General features: G+C 38.7%; 1 protein-coding gene across 3 annotated transcripts in view; it reads left to right on the forward strand.

Moving 5' to 3' along the window:
• The window catches only part of ppp1r9a (protein phosphatase 1 regulatory subunit 9A), a 108,317-nt gene that overhangs the window by 79,800 nt on the left and 6,424 nt on the right, over positions 1–22,093 (forward strand). Inside the window, exons 7-17 of one of the 3 annotated variants that reach the window (XM_002940634.5) lie at positions 858–1,010; positions 3,596–3,649; positions 5,666–5,895; positions 6,625–6,721; positions 6,808–6,967; positions 14,862–14,900; positions 15,744–15,901; positions 17,755–17,799; positions 19,105–19,224; positions 21,327–21,350; positions 21,688–21,870. In XM_002940634.5, coding sequence (XP_002940680.2) covers positions 858–1,010; positions 3,596–3,649; positions 5,666–5,895; positions 6,625–6,721; positions 6,808–6,967; positions 14,862–14,900; positions 15,744–15,901; positions 17,755–17,799; positions 19,105–19,224; positions 21,327–21,350; positions 21,688–21,870 — 1,263 coding nt within the window. The remainder of the gene's footprint in view (positions 1–857; positions 1,011–3,595; positions 3,650–5,665; positions 5,896–6,624; positions 6,722–6,807; positions 6,968–14,861; positions 14,901–15,743; positions 15,902–17,754; positions 17,800–19,104; positions 19,225–21,326; positions 21,351–21,687; positions 21,871–22,093) is intronic. The other 2 variants (XM_004915417.4, XM_004915418.4) reach the window with 2 other exon arrangements.

Raw genomic sequence — 22,093 nt, forward strand, 5'->3', positions numbered from 1 at the left:
AAGGAAGCAAAGAAAAACGAACATCTTCTGACTGAGGAACCAGGTCAGAGAGAATGCTGGGACAAAGGTAGGTAATTCTGGAGGCTGTTAAAAGTAATTTTACTGATAAAAAAAAAAAAGTTTACTTATTCTTTAAAATGGAGTCAGTGGAAGATGGCCATTCCGTAATTCAAAACTTTCTGGATAATGGGTTTCCGGATAACGGGTCCAATACCTGTATATAAAATATAGCATTAACATATTTGTTTTTAGGGTTTATTTCTCCTTTAACTCTAGTCATTGCTTATAGACTGGAATCTCCCTACTTTTTGCCTTTTGCCAAGGTTGCCTCTACATTGGACCTAAATGGATTAAAATCCCCAGTACCAACAATTATTTCTAAAGCCTATGAGCTTAATTAAAGAAGCAGGTTTGTGAGGTTTCTGGTAGTACATGGGGCTAGGGTATCCACAGTTGATACATCTGTGCAATCCTCTTTTTAGTTTGTGATTTATAATTATTTCAGTTTTTATTTCTGTGTTGACATTTTCATGAATTGCACCTATCACTTTAATTATGGCGGAGTGCACTTACAAATAAAGCAGTTTATTTTATAAATGATTGCTCCTGCTAAAGCAGAGTGTAATACATTGGGTGTCACTACTACTTGGCCTATACTTTCACATACATATAGTAAGTGTTTCCAACAAAAAATACAGTATATTAATAAATGTACTGATACAGGGCCATCAATTGTATTAGCTTGTTCTGTTAAAAGTCCTTAATGAATACAATGTACAAGTGCGATATTCCCATCAAACAGCAAAGGCAGTACTCAATAGTATTTTTGTGTATTTAAGGATTCCTTTTATTTTAAGACAGGAGAATATGCAACAGACGAAGAAGAGGACGATGTGGGTCCCGTTGTTCCTGGAAGAGAAATGGCTATTGAAGTGTTCGAACTTCCAGAGAATGAGGAAATGTTTGCTTCAGACCTGGACGCGACAAAACTTGCACATAAATTTAAAGAAGTAAGGAAGAAATTGAATTGCATGATGATAATAGTACATGTTTTACTGGGGAGGGCAAACTTGAAAAGAGCGTCCTTGAGATCAAGGTTGAATCTTGGGCTGTACTTTCTACGGTGTGCTCTTTAGTCATCCTCTACACACTGTACCTGTGATAATAACGAGATTTGCAATATTCTTTATAATGGCATGTATTGTGTACTCCATAGTCCTGATATTTAGTCATCAAATCTACTGCATATTTCAAAGTCAATACATGCACTGTCTGCTATGAAGTCACTGGTATACACTATGTACTGTAGTCATAGCATTTATTATTACTGTTACTATATGATTATCACATGTACTATGCACTCTATAGTCAGTGAATACACAGTGTAATCTATTGTCATTGAATACACTGTGTATTTTGTTGTCATCACATATATTCAATATTTTATAGTTACATTTGCTATGTACGTATAGCCATACACATACACTACGGGGTGTATTTATTAACACTGGAGACAAACATCACTTGTGATGCTGCCCATAGCAACCAATCAGCAATTAGATTGAAATGAAAAATAAAGATCTGATTGGTTGCTATGAGCAACATCACTAGTGATGTTTGTCTTCAGTGTTAATAAATGCACCCCTATGTACTGTGTATTCTTTAGTACTCATTTACACTATGTGCTTTATAGTCCTTAAACATACACATAAACTCTACAGCCAAACAACGTACATGATACACTGACTAGATTGCACATGGTAGAATGTGATCGAATGGTGAGCATGACTGGACTGATTGGGAACATTGTGTGGGACAAACTGACTACATGAAACAGATTGGGTAGAATATGTGCAATAGAATAGCAAGAATGAGCAGATTAGTTTAGTTAGAATGTGCAGGATAACAAGATTTTGTTCATTAATAGCTATCTTGCTAGAATATTTCTCACACTGTTAATTGCATATAAATAGATTTTTTTCCAAGTGCATTGCTGGTAAATTTGTATAAACTAGTTATATAGTGATCATTTGTAATAACTAAAGAAATAGAGATCATTAATATAAAGTTCATTGCCAGTAAATTTGTAATACCGGCCCAGGCCTTGGCTAAGGCTATTGCCACACCATACTTATGGCGCATATTGTCAGCGAGCTGAAAAATGCTTGTCGAGAATACGCGCCATACGCTCCTACCTGTGCCTGCACCCGAATGAATGGAATACGCTCAGGTGCAGGCACATGTAGCCAATATACGCATAAAAACAATAAATATCAATGTCTATATCACACTAAAAGGTAATTTAAAGGTGAAATACCCCTTTACAAATAGAAAAGTAGGGTTATTTTGCCATCAAATTAATGTTAGCTCTGATAATATCAAGCATACAGTTATCTCTTATTATCGCAGAGAAAAAAAGCAAGTAAAACTGAAGAATTCTTTGATTAAATAGGACTCTATAGAAATTGCCATTTCTGGATAATGGGTTTCTGGATGATATATATCATATATCTGTACATCAGGGATTTTTGTGTGATGTCATAATATGTGATGTAATAGTTTTGTAAAGCTGCCTGATAGGGCAGTTATAATAACAATATAAGTCCGGCCATTCTAACATAGTTTAAATAGAACATTTGCTTTAAAGGAAAAGTAACACTAAAAAATTTTAACTAAAAAATCTATTCTACCCTCCCCCAATAATTGCCCTATCCTGAAAACCATTTGAACAAAGGCGATACGGCGATGCCAGGGAAAGTATCAGGGGATGCATCAACTATGCGGCAATCAATTGATCGAGCCTAGCCTGACTCCTTCCTATACAGAAGGAAGGCTAGGCTCGATCAATCGATTGCCGCATAGTTGATGCATCCCCTGATACTTTCCCCAGCATCGCGGTATAGCCTTTGTTCAAATGACCGGAAGCCAAGTTTAACAGGTATTTTCTTCTAAAGCATTCAAAATAACAAATGGTTTTCAGGATAGGGCAATTATTGGGGCAGGGTAGAATAGGTTTTTTAGTTAAAAATTTTTAGTGTTACTTTTCCTTTAATCAGAACTGTTGTTTTTTTGCTTTTTGCCCTAAGGGCATATACACATAGTAGCATCTACCAAAGAGTGAATACAGCTTTTTTTTTTTTTTTAGATATAAACTATACCAGTTTATTAATTGCCATGGTTTCACACATTGTGTTCAGGAATAAGCACCAATTTTTATTGAATGGCAGTGCTTCTTTAGTCGGTCACATCCAATTGAAATTCCAGTTTTTACAACCACAAACACCATTTTTGTGTGTAAGTCTGGAATGGCACGTTGTGCCTCAGACTGTAAATCACAGTATCTGCTGTCAATATTTGCACTTTTCAGTATTAAACTGTAACTGTCAGGCAGTGGTCTCATCTGTAATTGAGCAGTAAGGCATTTTCAGAGACATTTTAATTTGCAGCCTACTGCACTGCAGCATTTCCCAGGCCTTCTGCTGTTCAAAAAAAAAAAAAAAAAAAATTACAGTCTATGAGCTGCCTGGGCATCGATGGAAAACAGAGGGTCTCGCTGTCGACTGTTGCTCATTTTCTCTTACTATTTTTTTGCCAGTTACAGATAAAACATGCCGTCACCGAAGCTGAGATTCAGAAACTGAAAACAAAGGTAAGAGAGACAGCGTTTTTATTTAGCATGCAGCACAGTTGCATAATGTTTATTTATGGCACATGTAACAAAAAATGGAATCCAATTCACCTTTTTTTATGTAAGGCGTCTGTATCAGTCCTGTGCAAATGGTGGCTTACTAGCAGAGGATAATGGGAGTTAAGGCATCCTTATCCTGGATTAGCGCTGCAGCTCTCAAATCATTCCGTGTGTTGTGTTTATGGCTCAGCAGCGTGCTAGCCATTCAGTGCTGACAGCCCCATGTCTAGACAGGATTTCAGAGGTTGTTTAGACCAGAACGGACCCTGGGTTTAATGGCACAGAAATGTTGTCAGTGACAAATAGATGAACACCCTGTGATATTCCTGTTTATGTAGGAAAATTGCTAATGATTGTACCTGAATTTCATGCACGTGTGATACAGACTCAAGATGTCTCGCTGCTAATATTTTCTACTTTCTAGGAGGTTTGGGGAAAATTATTATAATTTGAATGTAACCTGAAATGTGAAATATTATATTAATCCCTAGACAGCAGTTCTTGCTTTCTTACCCTCTCTGATGGAAAGGTGGCATATGTAAACATACTTCATACGAAGGCCCTTGCTTATACCCAATAGGATTGTTTTAGCACCAATATGGATTCATGCAGTTTAGTTACCATTTAGTATAAGCTACTGTTTTATTGTTACAGAGAAAAAGGAAAATTATTTTTAAAAATTAGAATTATTTGCTTTATATGGACTCTATAAGAGGTGGCTTTCCTGTAGTTTTCTGAGTAACAGGATTCCAGATAAAAGATCCCATACCAAACAAGTAAATATAGCATTTATGTTCTTATTTCATTTTTGCTGCATTTTCTCTTTAAAACCTGCTGTATTTCTGACCACTCTAAGGAAATAGTCATACATGGCTCATCTGCAGCTCCATGCACCTGCTCTGACAGGCACAGTGTCAGCCTAAGTGGAGATTGGCCTGAAAATGCAGGCTTTAGTGTTATTTGAGCCAGTCTCTGCTCCGGCCTGAGTTCCCAAACTGTCAGAGCAGCTGCATGGAGCTTCAGGTGAGAGCGGATGTGTATTTTCAGCCTAAGAAGGAAATGCAGACTGAGAAAAGCAAATGATCCGCTGTGTCTGACTCACTGCCTTTTTCACTGTTTTTGCTAAAGTTCCAACAGATTGTATGGCTCAGTGTCCTTTGCTACCAAGGGGCATTTAAACTAGTACATATAATGGTAGCTAACACAAGCTAGAGATATAAGGGGTCATTTGCCCCAGGGCACAAGTAGTAGAGGACTAAGAGGTGCAAGTTCGGTTACGGGGAGGGTGGTGGGACGTCTGTGCTTATGCCCCTCACCTGCCCCTGTTGGATTGAGTACTGCCTAATGCAGACAGTGCTCGGATCACAGGGGATGCTGCAGGTCTCTGCACTCTAAAAAGGAGTGGCTACTTACAAAATGCAGGGCACAGTGTGCTAAGTGCAAAAAAACGAATGGACCTTTGCGGCTTTATTTTGCACTTTGCACACTGCATACTGTATTGTAAATGACCCCTAGAATGTTATACAAAAACAAAAAAATAACAACAGTACTTAAAGAGATACTGACACCAGAAATTCAAATCATAACATTGACTTTGCATGCTATTTCTAATTTTGCCTTAAAAGTATTTGCCCAACACTTTTATATTCTGATATTCTGCTATAGGCGGGGCTGCCATATTTGTGCAGCAGGAGGCCGTTAGCATTGGAAGCTGTAACTGACAGGCTGAGAAGGGACAGTCAGGTTGGCAAAACAGTCAGGTTTGGGAATTTCAAGTACCAATTATTTACAAAGCCCCCTAACAGTGGAAAAATGATCAACATGACCTATAGGGAACTTTTCCTGTACATTAATTTTTAATTTAATTAATCCTGGCGCTGTTGGATTATTAAAGAGATGCTGGACTTATTTTGTACTGCTAATAAAACATATTTCCAGGATACCTGTGAATAATTTTCGTTTTTTCCCACAAATTAGCTGCAGGCCGCAGAAAATGAGAAAGTAAGGTGGGAACTTGAAAAGACACAACTACAGCAAAATATCGAAGAGAACAAAGAAAGAATGATGAAGCTGGAAAGCTACTGGATCGAAGCTCAGACCCTGTGCCATACTGTCAATGAGCACCTTAAGGAGACCCAGAGTCAGTACCAGGCACTTGAGAAGAAGTACAACAAGGCCAAAAAGCTAATCAAAGATTTCCAGCAAAAGTAAGGGCCACCTCTGCTTCTTATACCCTGTACATGACATTTCCCTGCTGCCCATTCCAGGTGTGACAAAATGCTTTGCTCCTACTCTCCTTTATGAGATGCTCTAAACCGAGGGTCCCCACCCTTTTTTACCCTTGAGCCACATTCAAATGTAAAAATATTAGAGGGCAGCACAATAATTAAAAAAGAACCTGGGAGTGCCCACGAGCCACTGGTTAGGGATCACTGCTCTAAACCAAGGGATGGCTTCTGCCTCTCTAACCTAGCTCTGCTTCTTTACAATGCTCTTAGCTATTTGGCACAGCTATATGTGACATGCTGACCAGTGTAAAAGATTGTTTTTTCTTTCAAGAGCATCTTCAAGTTATTAAAGTGACTTTATAAAAGTCATAGTCTTTTTAGTCCCAGTTCAACATTGTTATCACTTTATGACCATTATTTTCTTAGTTCTTAGATCTGCTTTCCTTCTTGTTGGCATTCCTACTGGCTGAGATAAGTCACTGTACTGTAAACTAACTTGCTTAAGATAGATAAACTTGCCCATAATTACAGCAGTTGTGCACCCCAGTGCACTCCTTCCATAGTTAGAACTGCTTTCTCTCCCCCCCCCCCCCCCCAGTACTATGGTATTGCCATTTAGAACTATTAGAACTGGGGGATTGGAATTATTAGAGAATACTTTTTCATATTGTTTAATATCAGAACTGTATGTTGTTTGTTTTTTGGTAGGGAGCTAGATTTTATGAAACGGCAGGAGGCTGAAAAGAAGAAAATTGAGGACATGGAGAAAGTTCACCTCGCTGAAGTTCAGACCTTGCAATGCCGTGTGAGTTGCACACTGTGAACCGCATTCCTCTGCCGGAGTGATTTGCTGTACAGCTTGTTCTAAAGATCTCTTTCCATTCTTCCTAGATCAAGGACCTCGAGGCTGAAGTATTTAGGCTCCTCAAGCAAAATGGAAGTCAAGTTAACAATAACAACAACATATTTGAAAGCAGGACATGTCTTGAAGATGACACAAATGCTGTTTCTGCGGAAAACTTGGATGATAAGCAAGAACCCTGCCTGGAAGGTTTGTTAAAACATTGAAAATCTTCTGTACACACAATGGCACCTCTGAAAATATGCATAATGCATGTTATGAGCACTGTGGTTCGGCCAACTCTAACTAACCCTTCACTGAAGTCCAAATGCAGTGTAAAGCACTGGAGTAACTGGTGTGGTTAAACACAGGCTTCATTTCTGTACATGCTTCCTCTGCTATAAGGTAACTGAGTTATCATGGAAGATATTACTGTCAGAAGGGATGTGGGTAAATAAAAATAATATATATGTTTTGTGTTTTGTCTTCTGTTGTAAAACTAATACGCAGAACATGCGAGTAATGGATGCAGGATTTTTAACCTTTCAAGTGTTATTCATTATGCCAAGACTCTCCCCCAAGATGGATACAGGGGTTAAAAACAATACAGATGTTGATGGTTATTTGTCATCCATTCCAGTCTTCAGCCCTGACAACATATTTACATAACTTCCTGCTACCGATGCAGTTTTTTTTAATATCAAAATTATAGCTGTGTTATTTTCAGCTCATTGATCTCCTGGTTCCAAGAATTTTTTTGCCACCTGTGGATAAGAAAAATGGAAAATGTAACTTATGGTTAACTGCTTATGGCTGTGTCAGAAGAGGAATACATGTCATTTGGATGTCTTGTGTTTTCCACTGGATGACCTTATACCGGTATTATAAACACCTTTTCTTATTTGCTGCTTACAATGATGGTTTTCCTATTCATATGTATATATGGAAGGCAAAATATAGGAAATAAAGACGTGGAAGTGGAAGTCATAAATTGACTAAAATTATGTAATGTTCCTTTTTTTGCACAATACCAAATATACTGCAAATATGGGCCTACGTGTAAATCTGTTACTGAAACGACAACAGAGTAACTATAAAGAAGCTTGTACCAGCTGAAACCTACTGACTGGCTGAATAATTATGAATACGTATGGAAAGGAAGTTTGCTGTTACTATTTATTAAGGTTTTGTAATATAAACACTACATGCCATGCATATGGACCAACCAGCGATACATAAATAAGGACCAACCAGAGATGCAAATATACATAAGGGATACCTACATAAGGACCAACTAGGGATGCATAGAACTTGTTGTTGCATGCTTTGTTTGTCAGATTGCTGTGTAAACAGATCATCCTTCCTTGTAGTTCCAGTTGTTGGGGTGGGGAGACCAGGGTTGCACATAGGGTAGCTCTCAATTGTGACCAAGGTTGCAACCTAGCAGGTATTTTACCAGGTTGACCAGTATGAGGTTTGATGCCAGTGTTATTAATAGGTAAGAAAAAATATAGGAAGGACAGTATTTTTTTCCAGAAAAGGTGGCAACCCTACTTGTGACCGAATTACAGCTCCAGATGTATTCTGTAAATCAGTGGAGTATTAGGATGGAACTGCGGCTAAATTATTTTATGTATAACATGCACAATGTCCAGTAAGAACCAATCAGCAGTTAGCTTTTACTGTCCTAGTGCAGGTATTGTGAAAGAAAACATCTGATTAAATTCTATGGATTACTGGGGTGTGGATGACATTGCCAGTTCTATAGCAAAACCACCTTTGAGTCTAGTGCTAATGTTGTGGCTTCTTTTCTTTGTCTTTATCATCAGTTTCAATCATTTTTATCTTGCAGTTTTCCCCACAAATCATGTGACAGGTTACAAGATGTAAAAGCTGTGCTAATCTAATCTCCTCAGCCCTGAACGTGCTATATCCTTGTCATATTCACGGCACTGACATTAAACTTTATTATTTCAGTCTTGTTTAGAATCACATTAGCAAATGATTGTGTCTGATGGAATTTGTGTTTTATTTGGTATTTATATTTACACACTAGTGAATGGGTAGAAAAGAATATGTGAACATTAATACAGATTATAACACAAATTGCATGAGTTAGTAAAGACACAATTATTTGTTAATTGTTTTAACAAGACACAAAGTATAATGGGGGGGGGGCAATAATTAAGGGTGATTTTTCTAGGACCCTGTAATATAAAGAAACATCATTACAAGTTCTGAAAATGTGGAACATAGATTGGATATTAGATGCTTTTAAAAACTGCCCAACACAGTCTCACATCCTCAGCCCTGAATGTTATTGTCCAAAGATTCACGGAACTGAAGTTGAGATATAAAGGCGCATGTGCTACACATTCATCATTTAAAAGATCATACAGTTTTATCCTTTACCTGCACCCTGCTGTATTGTGCCCTCCTATTGTACAGTGCTGCAGAATATGTTATTAATAATAATAATAAATGCAGTCCAATCCCCCCCCCCTGAAATCTAAAAACACCTGCCACTTTTGTTGTTCAAATGTTAATAGTAAGGCTACAGAATTACCTTAATCACTTAGGATTCCTTCTCCTCCTCAAATCTACTTGGCCCCTTCTCTTCTTTGGCTATTGGCTTCTGAGCATGCTCAGTTCTTTTCAGCTCAAAGTACTTAACACGACCGCCCCAGTCTAGCAGCCATTGAAGAGATGGCAGAAACTCTGCTCTAGCTGTCTGCTCCTATTTTCTTCTTTTAACCTCCTCTCCTGAGCTCAGCTTAACCGCTACAGTGCTCAGTCCAAGCAGGACTTTTTATCACAGTAATTCTGCCTGTGTAAGCCTGCATTGTTAATTGCATGATTTTTACAGTGCTGTTTGCATATTTAAACATCACTGATGATGTGTGAGAGGGAAAATGCCCACTGGGTTCACCCGTGTATTTTAGGAAAGCGTAATGGCACCAGCAAACAGAGGGTATATTAGGAATATCACTCCTGAGAACTGCTGAGTTTATCTGCCTAAAACCCTGCACCTTCTACTGGTTACTGACAAGTGCAGGAAGGAATAACTGCTACAGGGTCTTTTTGGAAGTGGAATATCACTTTATTTTGTTTGTTAAGCCAGACCTATATTACTATGGCCCAGAATTTGCAGCTATTGTTTCCTTCTGTTATAAACGTTAACTAATTCACTGTCAAAGCTGTTTGCCTTCTGTTGTGTTCTCCTATTGTTCTGGTTCTGTAATGCATTGAGTATATATGGACTGCAAGTTGGCTAAATAAACAAAAGGGAATTATTTCCAGCGTAATGTAGACATCATTTAATTACCTGAGCTGCCACCACAAGCCTATTTTTACACAGGGGCCCCATAACTAGAACTAGAAGTACTGAACAGTACTAAATACTGGGTTTCAGGGCTCCATCTTTGATTCCCCCCCCCCCCTTCCCCCACATAAGGTCATGCAAATATCATTTGGCAAGAAATTGGTCCTGGTGGATTACTGGACATATTGTTACTAGTAGGACAGCACTAAATCCCTATTACTGGAGATATTTCTGGTCGGAACCCTCCCCATTTCCCTTGTGCCATTAGTACCTAACTACCTTTTTTATCCAAGCTTTTATCCGTCCAACACCTAAATGCATTTATACTGTGGCTGACAGTACTGGACAGACAAACGGCTAGCCGAATACCAATAGAAAGTTACAGTACATGCAGTGCAGCTTTATATATATAAGCTTTCATAATGTGATGCAAGCGGTTTAAACAGACTTTGGGATTTTGTACATATGAAATAAATACAAGCAATACCTGACCTTAATAGCTGCTGTACAAAGGAAATCCCCATTAAATGTGACACTGATAGCAGTTTGCTACATACTGTCTGAACCCATACATCCAATGTAATGCCTACCTGTAAGATAGAACTCAAATGTTGTGCATACTTGTAATATACTGATAACCTGCAGTTTCGCTCATATACTGTGTGGCGTACATTACTGAACATACTTTGGAATCATGTTGTCCTGAGATGGTCGTCAACTGAATAAAGATGTTGAAAACAAAACAGCCGAGCGTTTCCTGGGCTCTTTGATTCCACATTGAATCAATCAGTCATGCCCATTCCAGACTGCAGCTGAAAGAAGGATGAATGAATCCATTGTCATAACAACGGCGTGAAGTCATTTTTACATCACTTTATATATTTTGTGATTTTTTTTTTACCATAAAAATGTTTTTTGTTGTTTTTTTTTTTTTTCATTGTACAACAGTTAGAGGGCTACTGGGTCCTGTTTGCAATTGCACCATGCTTTTGTATGTCATATTTACCCTGTGCAATTGTACAGTAACCGTGCCCCCTCTGTAACAAGGGTAATGGCATGAACAGTGTAGTTGGCTGGCAACTAAAGCTGGCCATACACACAGTGATAATATCGTGCGGAACCTCTTTTGTACGATATTCGGTGCGTGTATGGCGGCTGGACAAGGCGACTGATATCACAAAAGGCTGCAGATATCGGTCGTCTTGCGATCGGGTGGGTTAAAAGATTTTGATTGGGCGCCGTTGAAGGCACCCAAGCAAAATCTACGTTTAATGTTGAATTGGCAGAAGATGTCGAATTTCAATTGTTTCTACCTCTATATCTGACAATTCAGCCCAGAACGTCAGTGGAGGGTGGGAACGATTGTACGAAAGATCAAAATTGCTGCTTGTGTAGCCACCTTAAGACCTTAGGATCAATCCCCATTGATCTGAACAGCAATCACCTGGAATTGCGACTGCCCCTGGTATTGGAGGGATTCTCAGCATATTGGTGTGTGCCAGACCTGTGGAGCTGTTAATCACACTGGTGACTAAATGCCTGGAATCTCGACCATGACATGCTGGAAGTGTATTAATTTACTGACTGGACTCTACCTTAATGGGATTCTATCATGGGAAAACATGTTACAAATTGTACAGATAACATCATTTAATAGCACTTCTCTAGCAGAATCCTGCATTGAAATCTGTTTTTCAAATTTGATGTGGAGCTAGACATATTCTTAGTTTCCCAGGTGCCCACAGCCATGTGACTTGTGCTCTGATAAACTTCATTTTCTTTTTACTACAGCACTGCAAGTTGGAGTGATATCACCCCCCTCCCTTTTTTCCCCAGCAGCTGATCCGCAGACCAATGGGCAGGTAGCAAGATAGCAGCTCCCTGACACATGCATTGCTAAAAATTCAACCATGCCCCACCTAGTGGTATATATGAGAATAACATGATGGCTCCTACAGTTACACTGAGAAGGAAAAACAATAGGCTACCTGAAAGCAGTTCTAATGTGTAGCGCTGGCTCCTTCTGAAAGCTCAGACTCAGGCACAATGCACTGAGATGGCGCCTCCACACCAATATTACAGCTAAAATAAAACCATTTATTGATTCAGTAATAACATTTTAAATGGTAGAGTGAATTATTAGCAATGTACACCGTGTAATTTAGTATTGAAAAAAACAAAATAAAAATCCCTTTAAGTATACTTTCTTATAGTTTAGAGATATGAAATCACTTTTTCAGGCTGTTTGGCAGCTAAGCATTCAATAGGTCAACTCAAGTTTGCCAAACACATACTCCCTCAGCTTAAAAATATTTACTTGGTAGAATCACTAGCTATTGTAAATTTTAGGCTGATGGCAGAAAAGCGCTTACTGAAAATACCACCCATACGCCTCCTACATGTGCAGCAGCCTTTGAGCAGCTTATTTTCAGGGACTTCTGACTGGACTGGTAATTTGTTCTCAGCCCCTTTGAAGTTTTTCGAGATTAGGAAGTACTAAAGTGAAACTGGCATCATATACTTGTTTTCTGCCAGCAATAACAGAAACCTTAATTAAAACAATAGGCAAAAAGTATGTTCAGTGCAAGCCCTATTCATTAAGCTCATGTGGAAAAGGGGGTGTTTACTGTATCCTGAAATCACTCTGTGTCAACTTGGTGAGATTGTAGCAAAGCTGAACCATATTATACAACGCCTGAAGAAGAGACCTACAGTAGGTGCCAGAAAGCTGGCATTTTGAACCAGTGCAATTTGGTTATCTGTATGTGCAGCCATATATCACCAATAGTGACATTCAGATACTAGCTAATAAAATATTGCAAACATTGCACTTGCTTTTGAAAAGCTCTTTTATTTAATAACTGTTGTGTATTATTGAACTACCCAAGTATTTCAGATCCCATAGTTATACTATTAAGTGTGAAACTAGACATTATGATGCTAAAAATGTGTAGAGAATATGTTTTATGAATTTCCCAAGTAGTATCGTGGCACACTCTACTTTGCACAAAGGACCATGGTTACATCTGCTTATCTCTTTTCCAAGACATGCACAGTTCCATTGTATTGCCCTATAGCGATATAATGTACACGATGCAGTTCTTTGTGGTGTGACGTACAGAGGCTAGGAGCAGCCCGACTAAAGGCACCCTATGTGACTCTGTCTGATACAGCTTCTTGCAGTGTTCCAATGCCCATTTGTGCTTGCTGGCTGCAGCCTGAGCTGTTTGCAGGTGGGAGTTGCAATCTCTGTGAGTTCCTTCATTCGATATCAGTTGACCCTGCAGTGGGAGCTTAATTCACTCATATATTTTTATTTGCATTATAATATATGGCATGTATTGCTTTCAACGGAATCAGCCATTTGCCGTCTTTCTCCCTCAAGCTGCTGTTTAACTCTTATCAGTTTCCATTGAATGCTGTCAGTACATGGGAACTGCAGTTCAGCAACAGCGACAGGGTTAAGACTATTCATGCCTGCATTACATGTACAGAGAGACCATTGCAAGTCTATGTATCATTTTTATTGGGTTTGTAATTTATACTGACTATTCGCTGTTTTGTTGCAACCATAACTCGATAATATGTGCCCCCTGGAACCCACTCATTCATTTCCATTGCTCTGCATGCTGGAAGTTGTTTTGTTTGAATACTGTGTATTGCATAGCCTGGATCATTCATGCTAAGGCCTCATTCACACTGTAGACCTTTGTATTCATCAGATCAGAAGTTGCAGGACTGAACTCGATTGCCACTGACTGATGAGAACCAGGCGCAGTAATGAGCCTTGAGTTCAGACCAGGATTACATTCAAGTTAGCGTTGTAGTGTGAGTGAGGCCTTGGCATGTCTGAGGATAAATAAAAAGGTTGCTTTCGACTCCTCAGATAGCTTCTCCAATCAGTATAGGAAGTGTCAGTAAGCCAACTTTACTCTTTAGGGATAGATGCATAGCTGTGAGACTGATAATCATAGCAATGTTATGTTAGAATTGTGACATTATTCATGTTTTATGATGAATAATACAACCTCAGCTATCTATATAAAAGCATACCCAATCTGTGGCCCTACATCTGTGGCTCAACTATGGATCCTCTCTTCTTTGACACACAAAAAGATTTAGTTTAATGAGAAAAACCTGTCCTATGGTTTCTCAAATGAAATTTAATCGGGTAAATCTGGAATTGAGTTAGGAGATATGCTTTTTCTTATTGAAATAAATGTGTGCCAAAGGCAAATACATCCTGAGGGCTACAAGCTGAGCTACCACCGAATCCTGGGAGCAATGTTCAGGCACTGCATAACAACACCTGCTCTTGTGATTAGTTATTTCGTGCCATCAGTTCCCAAAGCATTTTAAATACAGATTTGTGTGATATATATTTGGTTTAGTTTGTCCAAAACCACCACTTATAACCCTACTTATATAATGTCACCTGTATAATATAACCCTATGTTATCACTAACATAATATAACCCTACCCCCATATGATGTTATCTTTAAGTTCCATGATCTAATTAAAGACCTGTAGCATGTACAGTAGCCCATGTCATACTTGATATCACTCTTTCCAATGTTCCCACTGTACAGTTAGTGTATTGATCATTGGAGATAAAAAGTATTTCAACGTATTCTCACAAAGCTAACATAATTAACAGAATTTATTATCAGTCTACTTCACAGAAATGTAATTATTTTTGTGTAATAGTTGGCAGAACTAACATTTTTTTCCCTGCGATCTCTACTAACACCATTAACTACTAATTTTTTACCCATTTTCAGAAGGAGCAGTGAAGGGGGGAGATCCTGGTGATGTATTTGGTAAGTATAAAGTTATCTTTATATGATATAAGTAGATTAATGTACGTATTTCTCTTCTAGATTATAGAAAACAGACCATTGTTGCTTATTCAGTGTATATCTGTTGTGTGTTAGCACCAAGTGTCTTGGTTGATTCTGGATAGTTTTAATATTAGTAAACAGAAAATGTCTTCCTCCTTCTCTGCTGATTCAAATATACTTGGCTTAAAGGGCACCTATCACCCTAAACTTGCCTCCCCCACCAGAGGTGCAGCCTAATAGAGCCCACACTTTGGTTGGGGAAACAATTCTCACACGCTTAATACAAGCAGTAGAAGTCGTCTCAGTTAGTTGAGCAAATAATTGCGAGGAGACAAACCCATGGGCAGGATACTTTCTGCATTATACTCCATGGCTGTATATTATTTCAGCACAGGCTGCAGTTGAAGGCCTGACATTTGCCTAGAGCCTTTCTTAAAGGTCCAACCTTTCAGGTCCCCCCTTAGCTCATGTAATAAGTACAGATACTGAAAATGATTGTTGTATCTGTGGTATAGAATTAAACGTCCTTCCTGTTTCGATTGGAACTTCTTTTCCTTCTGTAGCCTTAGAAATGCAATCACCCACGCCCTAATTCATTTGATTGCCCATATCTGAACTTTTCCATTTCAACTCTGTCCCTTTGCGCAAGGTGCACTCAAAGCAATTATCTTTTATTGTGCCTTGCAAAACTAGTCAGCCCTATTAGCAGAAAATCTCTATGCAAGTCATTCAGTAAATCAGTCTTTGTGTTCCTTGTTTTGTTATATCATTGCTTGTGTGTAAGACCAGAAATTCATGTCTGCTGGCACTTTCCACTTTCAGATTTTAATGAAGCCATTCCCGAAACAGAAAGGCTGGATTCCCAAGCACTGAAAACCCGCGCTCATTTCACTGTAAACAGCAAACGTCAGAAACCGTCGAGAACGCGACTGTGTGACAGCGTCAGCTCTACCGATGGGGAAGACAGCATTGAGAGAAAGGTAAGTGGTTTTCATGTTTAATTCTTATCTTTTGCTTTGTATGAGAATAAATCATCTACTTATATAAGTACAGTGTGTCTTCAATAAGTGGCCTCAATCATTCTAGTGGGAAGAAGACTGACTAACCAATGCACAGTTTGGTACAAATAAACTATAGCAATTAACTAGCAATTAGCTGAGTGCCCAGACTGACCACACTGCCTAAGTATCTGGGCATGTATTTCAGCTTTCCCTCCTAAAAAATCCAGTCCTCAAGATGTATGTAGTCAAAAGAAGGACAAAAAGTTGAGAAAAGCTGCAAAACTGTGACTTTTTTTGCATTGACACACAAAAAAACAGCATCCAAATCTGAGAAAAGTTTTGAAGCAGAGAGATCCTTCAGGGAAGGGAAGGGACATCTGCCATCGACTTCTACGTGATCCGAATTGTCGGATTCTGATTATTAGCCATTTTGTTGCATAGTAAATCTCTAAAAAGTTTTGATTTTTGTGGAGTTTTGGTGCTAAAAAATCTGAATAAAAAAACCAAGCGTTAGTAAAATGCCCCCATGGTCTTAACATGGTCAATAATGCTTTAAAATGTGCTCAGGTTTAGTTTTCCTTTCCAATGCTCCATTCACTCCATGTAAAAATGTTGTTTCATATTCACATATATTTAATGGGGAGAAAACTGCTAAACTGGATGACTGTATTAAGGTCTGGACTGGGATCTAAAATAGACCCTGGCATCTCAAGTACACAGAGGCCAAACAGTCCCCCACCAGCCAAATAAACAGTGGGTATCCTTTTTTTGGTGTTGATAAGTAAATAGAAATAACTTTGCTAGACTCACCTGGCATTTTACTGGCCCACCAATCGTCTTGTGATTTCCTTAGTGCAAGGGTTAACCGTCTGCATCATCCACTGTATATCTACATTTCTTTCTGCTTTCAAACTGTTGGTATTTCACATTTCAGCTAGTTTTTTGTAGGCAACAAGTGTAATATCATTATTCTATGGGCTCCACAATTTGTTCTTTGCGTTTGTGTTTGGCTTGTGTTTGGCTACAAGCAGATAGCTTAGAGGGAATATTGGTTTGCCCGTAGAACTTTGAATGGGGACCTCAGCATTCAGTATAGTGGCAGAGTGACTGGATTGTGGCAAGCACGGTGTCTGCAAATGATTTCTGTGTGTCACAACCAGGTACTGTGGGTGCAATGCACACCTTGTCTAGATGGTAACATTTGTAGCAAATATTATCATCAACTCCTCTGAAAACATCATTAAAATAGATCATTGCATGATTGTGATTGATCAGTTCTGTGTTTGTTGAAAGGCTGTGCCCTGGCAGCTATTTCGTCCATGACCATAATGCCCAGCCCTATTTAAAAAATGCTTATAACTCACTTAGGTGCATAAGGGGCTTCTCATTGCAGAAAACATTAAACAGGCCTTATTGTAATATATGTGTATTTATTACCAGCAAAATGGGACTTTGTAATGACCTGGTAAGGATGTATGTTTTTCTTGCCGAGTATAAGAGTAGAACTCCCATAGAGTCTATGATGGGAATTGAATTGTCAGAGAAAGTCTCAGTTACGTTTCAGATACATACTGCCTGCTCCCTTTGCACCCTAATCTGGGTAACTGGGCTATGTAGCTAAAATTGGATATATATTCTCTATAATTCTTACTTTGGGCCTTTTCATCTCAGCAGCTGCAAGTGGCCATTACCATTGGCAAGCTCTCTGCCCTATACTGTGCATGATATTTCCCAGCTTGCATGAGAGTACTAACTACCGCCTTGTGTCTTTCCTTGCTAGGAACTATATTCCTCCTCTAACTCATCACATCTGTGTGCTTTTTCTCTCACAGCATTTCATTGTGTGGCCACCAGCAAACTGCTTTTCATTTCACTTGGTACAGTATTTAATATAACTATAGTATATATACATGTGTAGTCATGTTATTGCACTCTTTAGCTTAGAAAATGGTTGTCCTGCTGTATGCCTAGGGACACGGGTACCCCCACTGAAACTTTAGCTAAATTATTATTATTTATTATTATTATTTATATAGCGCCATCAATTAACGCAGCCCTTTACAGAATAGAGGGGTACAAAAGACATAACAGTCAACATATACATATAAACAATTCACAAAAATGCTTTGCAGTTGTTTTTGGATGAGGATCGGAGACACTAGGAGGAGGGCCCTGCTCGCAAGAGCTTACATTCTAAATGGCCAAGAGATTCCTTAATATAAATCTAAAGTTCGAAAATACAAACAACAGTCTTTATCATTCTAAAATGTAATTTTATGGTTAACTTTTCCTTTAAAAGAAAAGTGATGTTGTTAATATGTGCATGCAGCGGTCTGTCTTTGGATTCTCCCTGCCAATCCAGTGAAATCTTTTTAGCCTATGTATATATGTATATATATATATATATGTATATTATCCTATTATATATAGGTTGATATATATGGGAATCTTGTGTGATCTCGTGTGATCTCCCGTGATCCTCCCACTTAGCAGGAATCTTCTCTCCAGCCTATAAAATATAATCCCTTACATGGCTGTCCGTTGTGACCACATGTTTATTGAACTGCTTGTTCCCAAATGAGGCAAATATGTGGATAATACTGAAATTGATGCCCCCCTCCCTTCTTTTGGGTTGTAAACATTGTATTAGTCCCATGTAACAATGATAATGAAGAAATCCTCATTTCAGAAAATGTAGAAGCAATTTCTGTGCTTCCTGTAGAAGTGCTTCCCTTCTCATTTACTGCAGTAAAGCAGGAGTTGTTGGGAACCAAAAGAACATTTTGACTGTATTTTCCTTTTGAGGGTTCTTTGCATTTCCCTATATTGAGCCAGATTCAGTTAGATGAGAAAGACCTATTTCTAGACTGTCCCATAGAGCCAGATGCAATTAAATGAGAAAAACTTCATTTTCTATCACATGAGAACTCTGTTGAAGACTATGGGAAAAACAGGAACTGAATTAGAAGAAATGCTTTTTTCTCATTATTGAATCTCGCCCATAGGTTTTTATGCAGTAAACAATAAAATAATGTTTTCTTGTTGATTTGAATTTGGCCTATTATATTATAGAGTGACAGCCCTCACTAATATCATTGGCTATATATGTTTCTCTACTGTGGCCACCGTTTTCTGCTCCTGTATATACACCTGGTGACATGAGTGTGCCATTGTGTTTGTAGAACCAAGCATTAAGTGATGAGTTCAGCCCAAGCAGTGCCAGCTCAGCCGAGCTCAGTGGCCTTGTTGCAGACATGAAGAAAGCAGAGCGTTCCCACTCTCTAGCCCTATCGTCTGACGAGGTAAAATCACTTTCTGTATCATATAACCCTATACTCTCACGTTCTAGTTATGCTCTTATAGAACCATATGTTGGATTGCAAGAGGCTTTCCTAGGGATCCTGGGATACCATTCTGATAAAAGAGCTAATACATTGTGAAGTAGAAACTATTTAATTAAACAGGTATAAGGAATAAACCCAATAGGATTGTTTTGCCACCAATATGGACTCATGCAGCTTATTTACCATCAAGTACAATGTACTGTTTTATTATTACAGAGAAAAAGGAAATCATCTTTATAAATTAGAATTATTTGTTTATAATAGAGTCTATAGGAGATGGCCTTCCCGATTTAGAGCTTTCTTGTAGAGTAAAGGTGCCCCTGGGGCCAAAGGATCGAATTATAATGATGGATGGGTATGGGCAAAGTCTGTCTGGGGACCGCATCAACGAGCCGATGCGGTCCCCGATCCGAATAGATTTTTTAACCTGCTCAAATGATATTTGGCTGATTTCAGGGCAGATATTGGTTGGGCAGGCCCGTCGGTAGTGCCCATACACGTCAGATAACTGATTCCTATACCTGTAGTTTTATTGCTATTCAGTAAAATAAAAGTAAATAATAGATAAGCAGTGTCTCAGTGGATAAGGTTCCTGGCTGCAATATGGGATAATATCTAGGTATCACTGTATACCCACTGACAAGTCTTTGTCTTCAGGCATCAAGGAACTAGGAAAGTTCAAAAAAAATATTTTATAATCCTATTTCTAGGCTTTAACAAGAAAGGTACAACTTAATATATTATGGCGTGTCTGCCCTTAGTATGTTCTAACTGAACAGTGGTAGAAAAAAAAAACAAATTATGGCATCAGTGGAACAATATTTTGGGAAAATATCTGGAAAACAAGTTTATATTGCACTGTTTATAAATCCATGAGTCCTGAAGGTGCTGATTTAGCAGCTAAATAAATAAGTAGGCACCATCTGAATATATTTAACAGATCAGGAAACAAACTCCTGAAGAGCATTATAGCAGGTTTTATAGATAGTTTGCCAGTACAGACAGGCCCAATGGGTTCAGCTTAGTCCACTTGGGAGAAATGAGCTTCTGCATTTATTACCATGATCATAATGTAATATCCTTAGTAATGATGCAGCTAGAGAAGGGGAAAATGTATTAAATGCAGGCTTTTACATTTATTCTTAAAGGAACAGTAACACCAAAAAATGAAAGTGTATAAAAATAATTAATATATTATGTACTATTGCCCTGCACTGGTAAAAGTTGTGTGTTTGCTTCATAAACACTACTACAGTTTATATAAACAACCTGCTGTGTAGCCATGGGGGCAGCCATTTAAATTGAAAAAAGGAGAAAAGGCACAGGTTACTAAGCAGATAACAGATAAGTAGCATAGATTCCCATTGTATTCTACACTGTTATCTGTTATCTTCTTATGTAACCTGTGCCTTTTCTCCTTTTTTCAATTTAAATGGCTGCCCCCAGGGCAACACAACAGCTATTTCTATTAACTACAGTAGTCTTTCTGAAGCAAACACACAACTTTTACCAGTGCAGGGCAACAGTACATTATATTTTAATTATTTTAAAATATTTTTATTTTTTAGTGTTACTGTTCCTTTAAAGGTCATACCCCCATATGTAATAAAAGGCATTTTTTGTTATTACATGTCCCTTACTAATTGCTTCTTGCACCAGGCACAGGTTGTGCTAGCTTTCATGAACTGTAAGGGTGCATGGGTGCAAGGGAGCCTTAAAATGACTTAGGGCTCTGTTTCCTCTATGCCCCCTTGTGCAGTTCATCAAAGCAGGAAAACACACTAATTCCCTTGGCAGTGGCCACATTCATTGGTGCACAAGAAAAGATACCATTGGCACCCACATTAACCAAGAAAAAATGGAGTGGTACTAAGCTAATTCACAAGAAAGTTGCGATATCCCCTATTAAGCTGGGGTTTGGGGTAGAAAAGCTGCATTGTGGGTAAAAAGTGGTGTGTATATTGTCACATAACCCTTTTGTTGTTTAATAAGGCTGCCTTATATAGTAACATTGTTATAAATTGTCTCTTTCATCTAACTCACTTTGTCTTATGTTTTAGAGCCTGGATATGATAGATGATGAGGTGAGTTTGTTTCTCTTACTCCTCTGTGTCTGTTACATAGTATAACATACTGTTTATGTGTAAGATGCAGTGGTGGCGCCATGACACACTGTGTGGGCTCAATGAGAACCTTCTGGTGTTCTAATAAAAACCCAGTGCAGGATAACATGCTGGGCATGGGACAGAATTGACCTGTAAGTGCCAGTCTGTTGTCAGGTACAGGTTATTGCTGTTGTTCCTTCAGCTTTTTATATCCTGTGTCTGTGCCGAGTTGTTTTAAAGTAGATATTGTTTCAGTCTAGAAGTTATATTAAATATATACTGATTCTGAAACCCGCCAATATTTTTCACCCCGCAGATACTGGATGATGGGCAGTCCCCCAAACACAGTCATCTGCAAAGCCGCGCAGTTCTGGACTGGAGCACACAGCAAGTAAGCCAGTGGTTAAAGAGCCTGCACATGGAACATTATGTCTCAGGATTTTCTGCCCACGAGATTAATGGGGAACGGCTTCTCCAGATGGACAGCTCGAAACTTAAGGTATTACAGATGTGTGTGTCTGTGTAAGTACATAACGGAGATGGTTATGGATGCTGCTCCATCAGCTTCACATAAGCCATAAGAACAGGGTACAGGAGAGAATGGAAGTAACATTAGCTGCCTGCACTTTATCCACAGGCCGAGAATCAGCCCCATGTGCCATCAGCACTAAGGCATAGTGTCCCTCATTATGGATAGACCCCTCAACTAGAAAACTCCAGCT

This window comes from Xenopus tropicalis, chromosome 6 (assembly GCF_000004195.4).
Source record: "Xenopus tropicalis strain Nigerian chromosome 6, UCB_Xtro_10.0, whole genome shotgun sequence".
NCBI classification, from domain to species: domain Eukaryota; kingdom Metazoa; phylum Chordata; class Amphibia; order Anura; family Pipidae; genus Xenopus; species Xenopus tropicalis.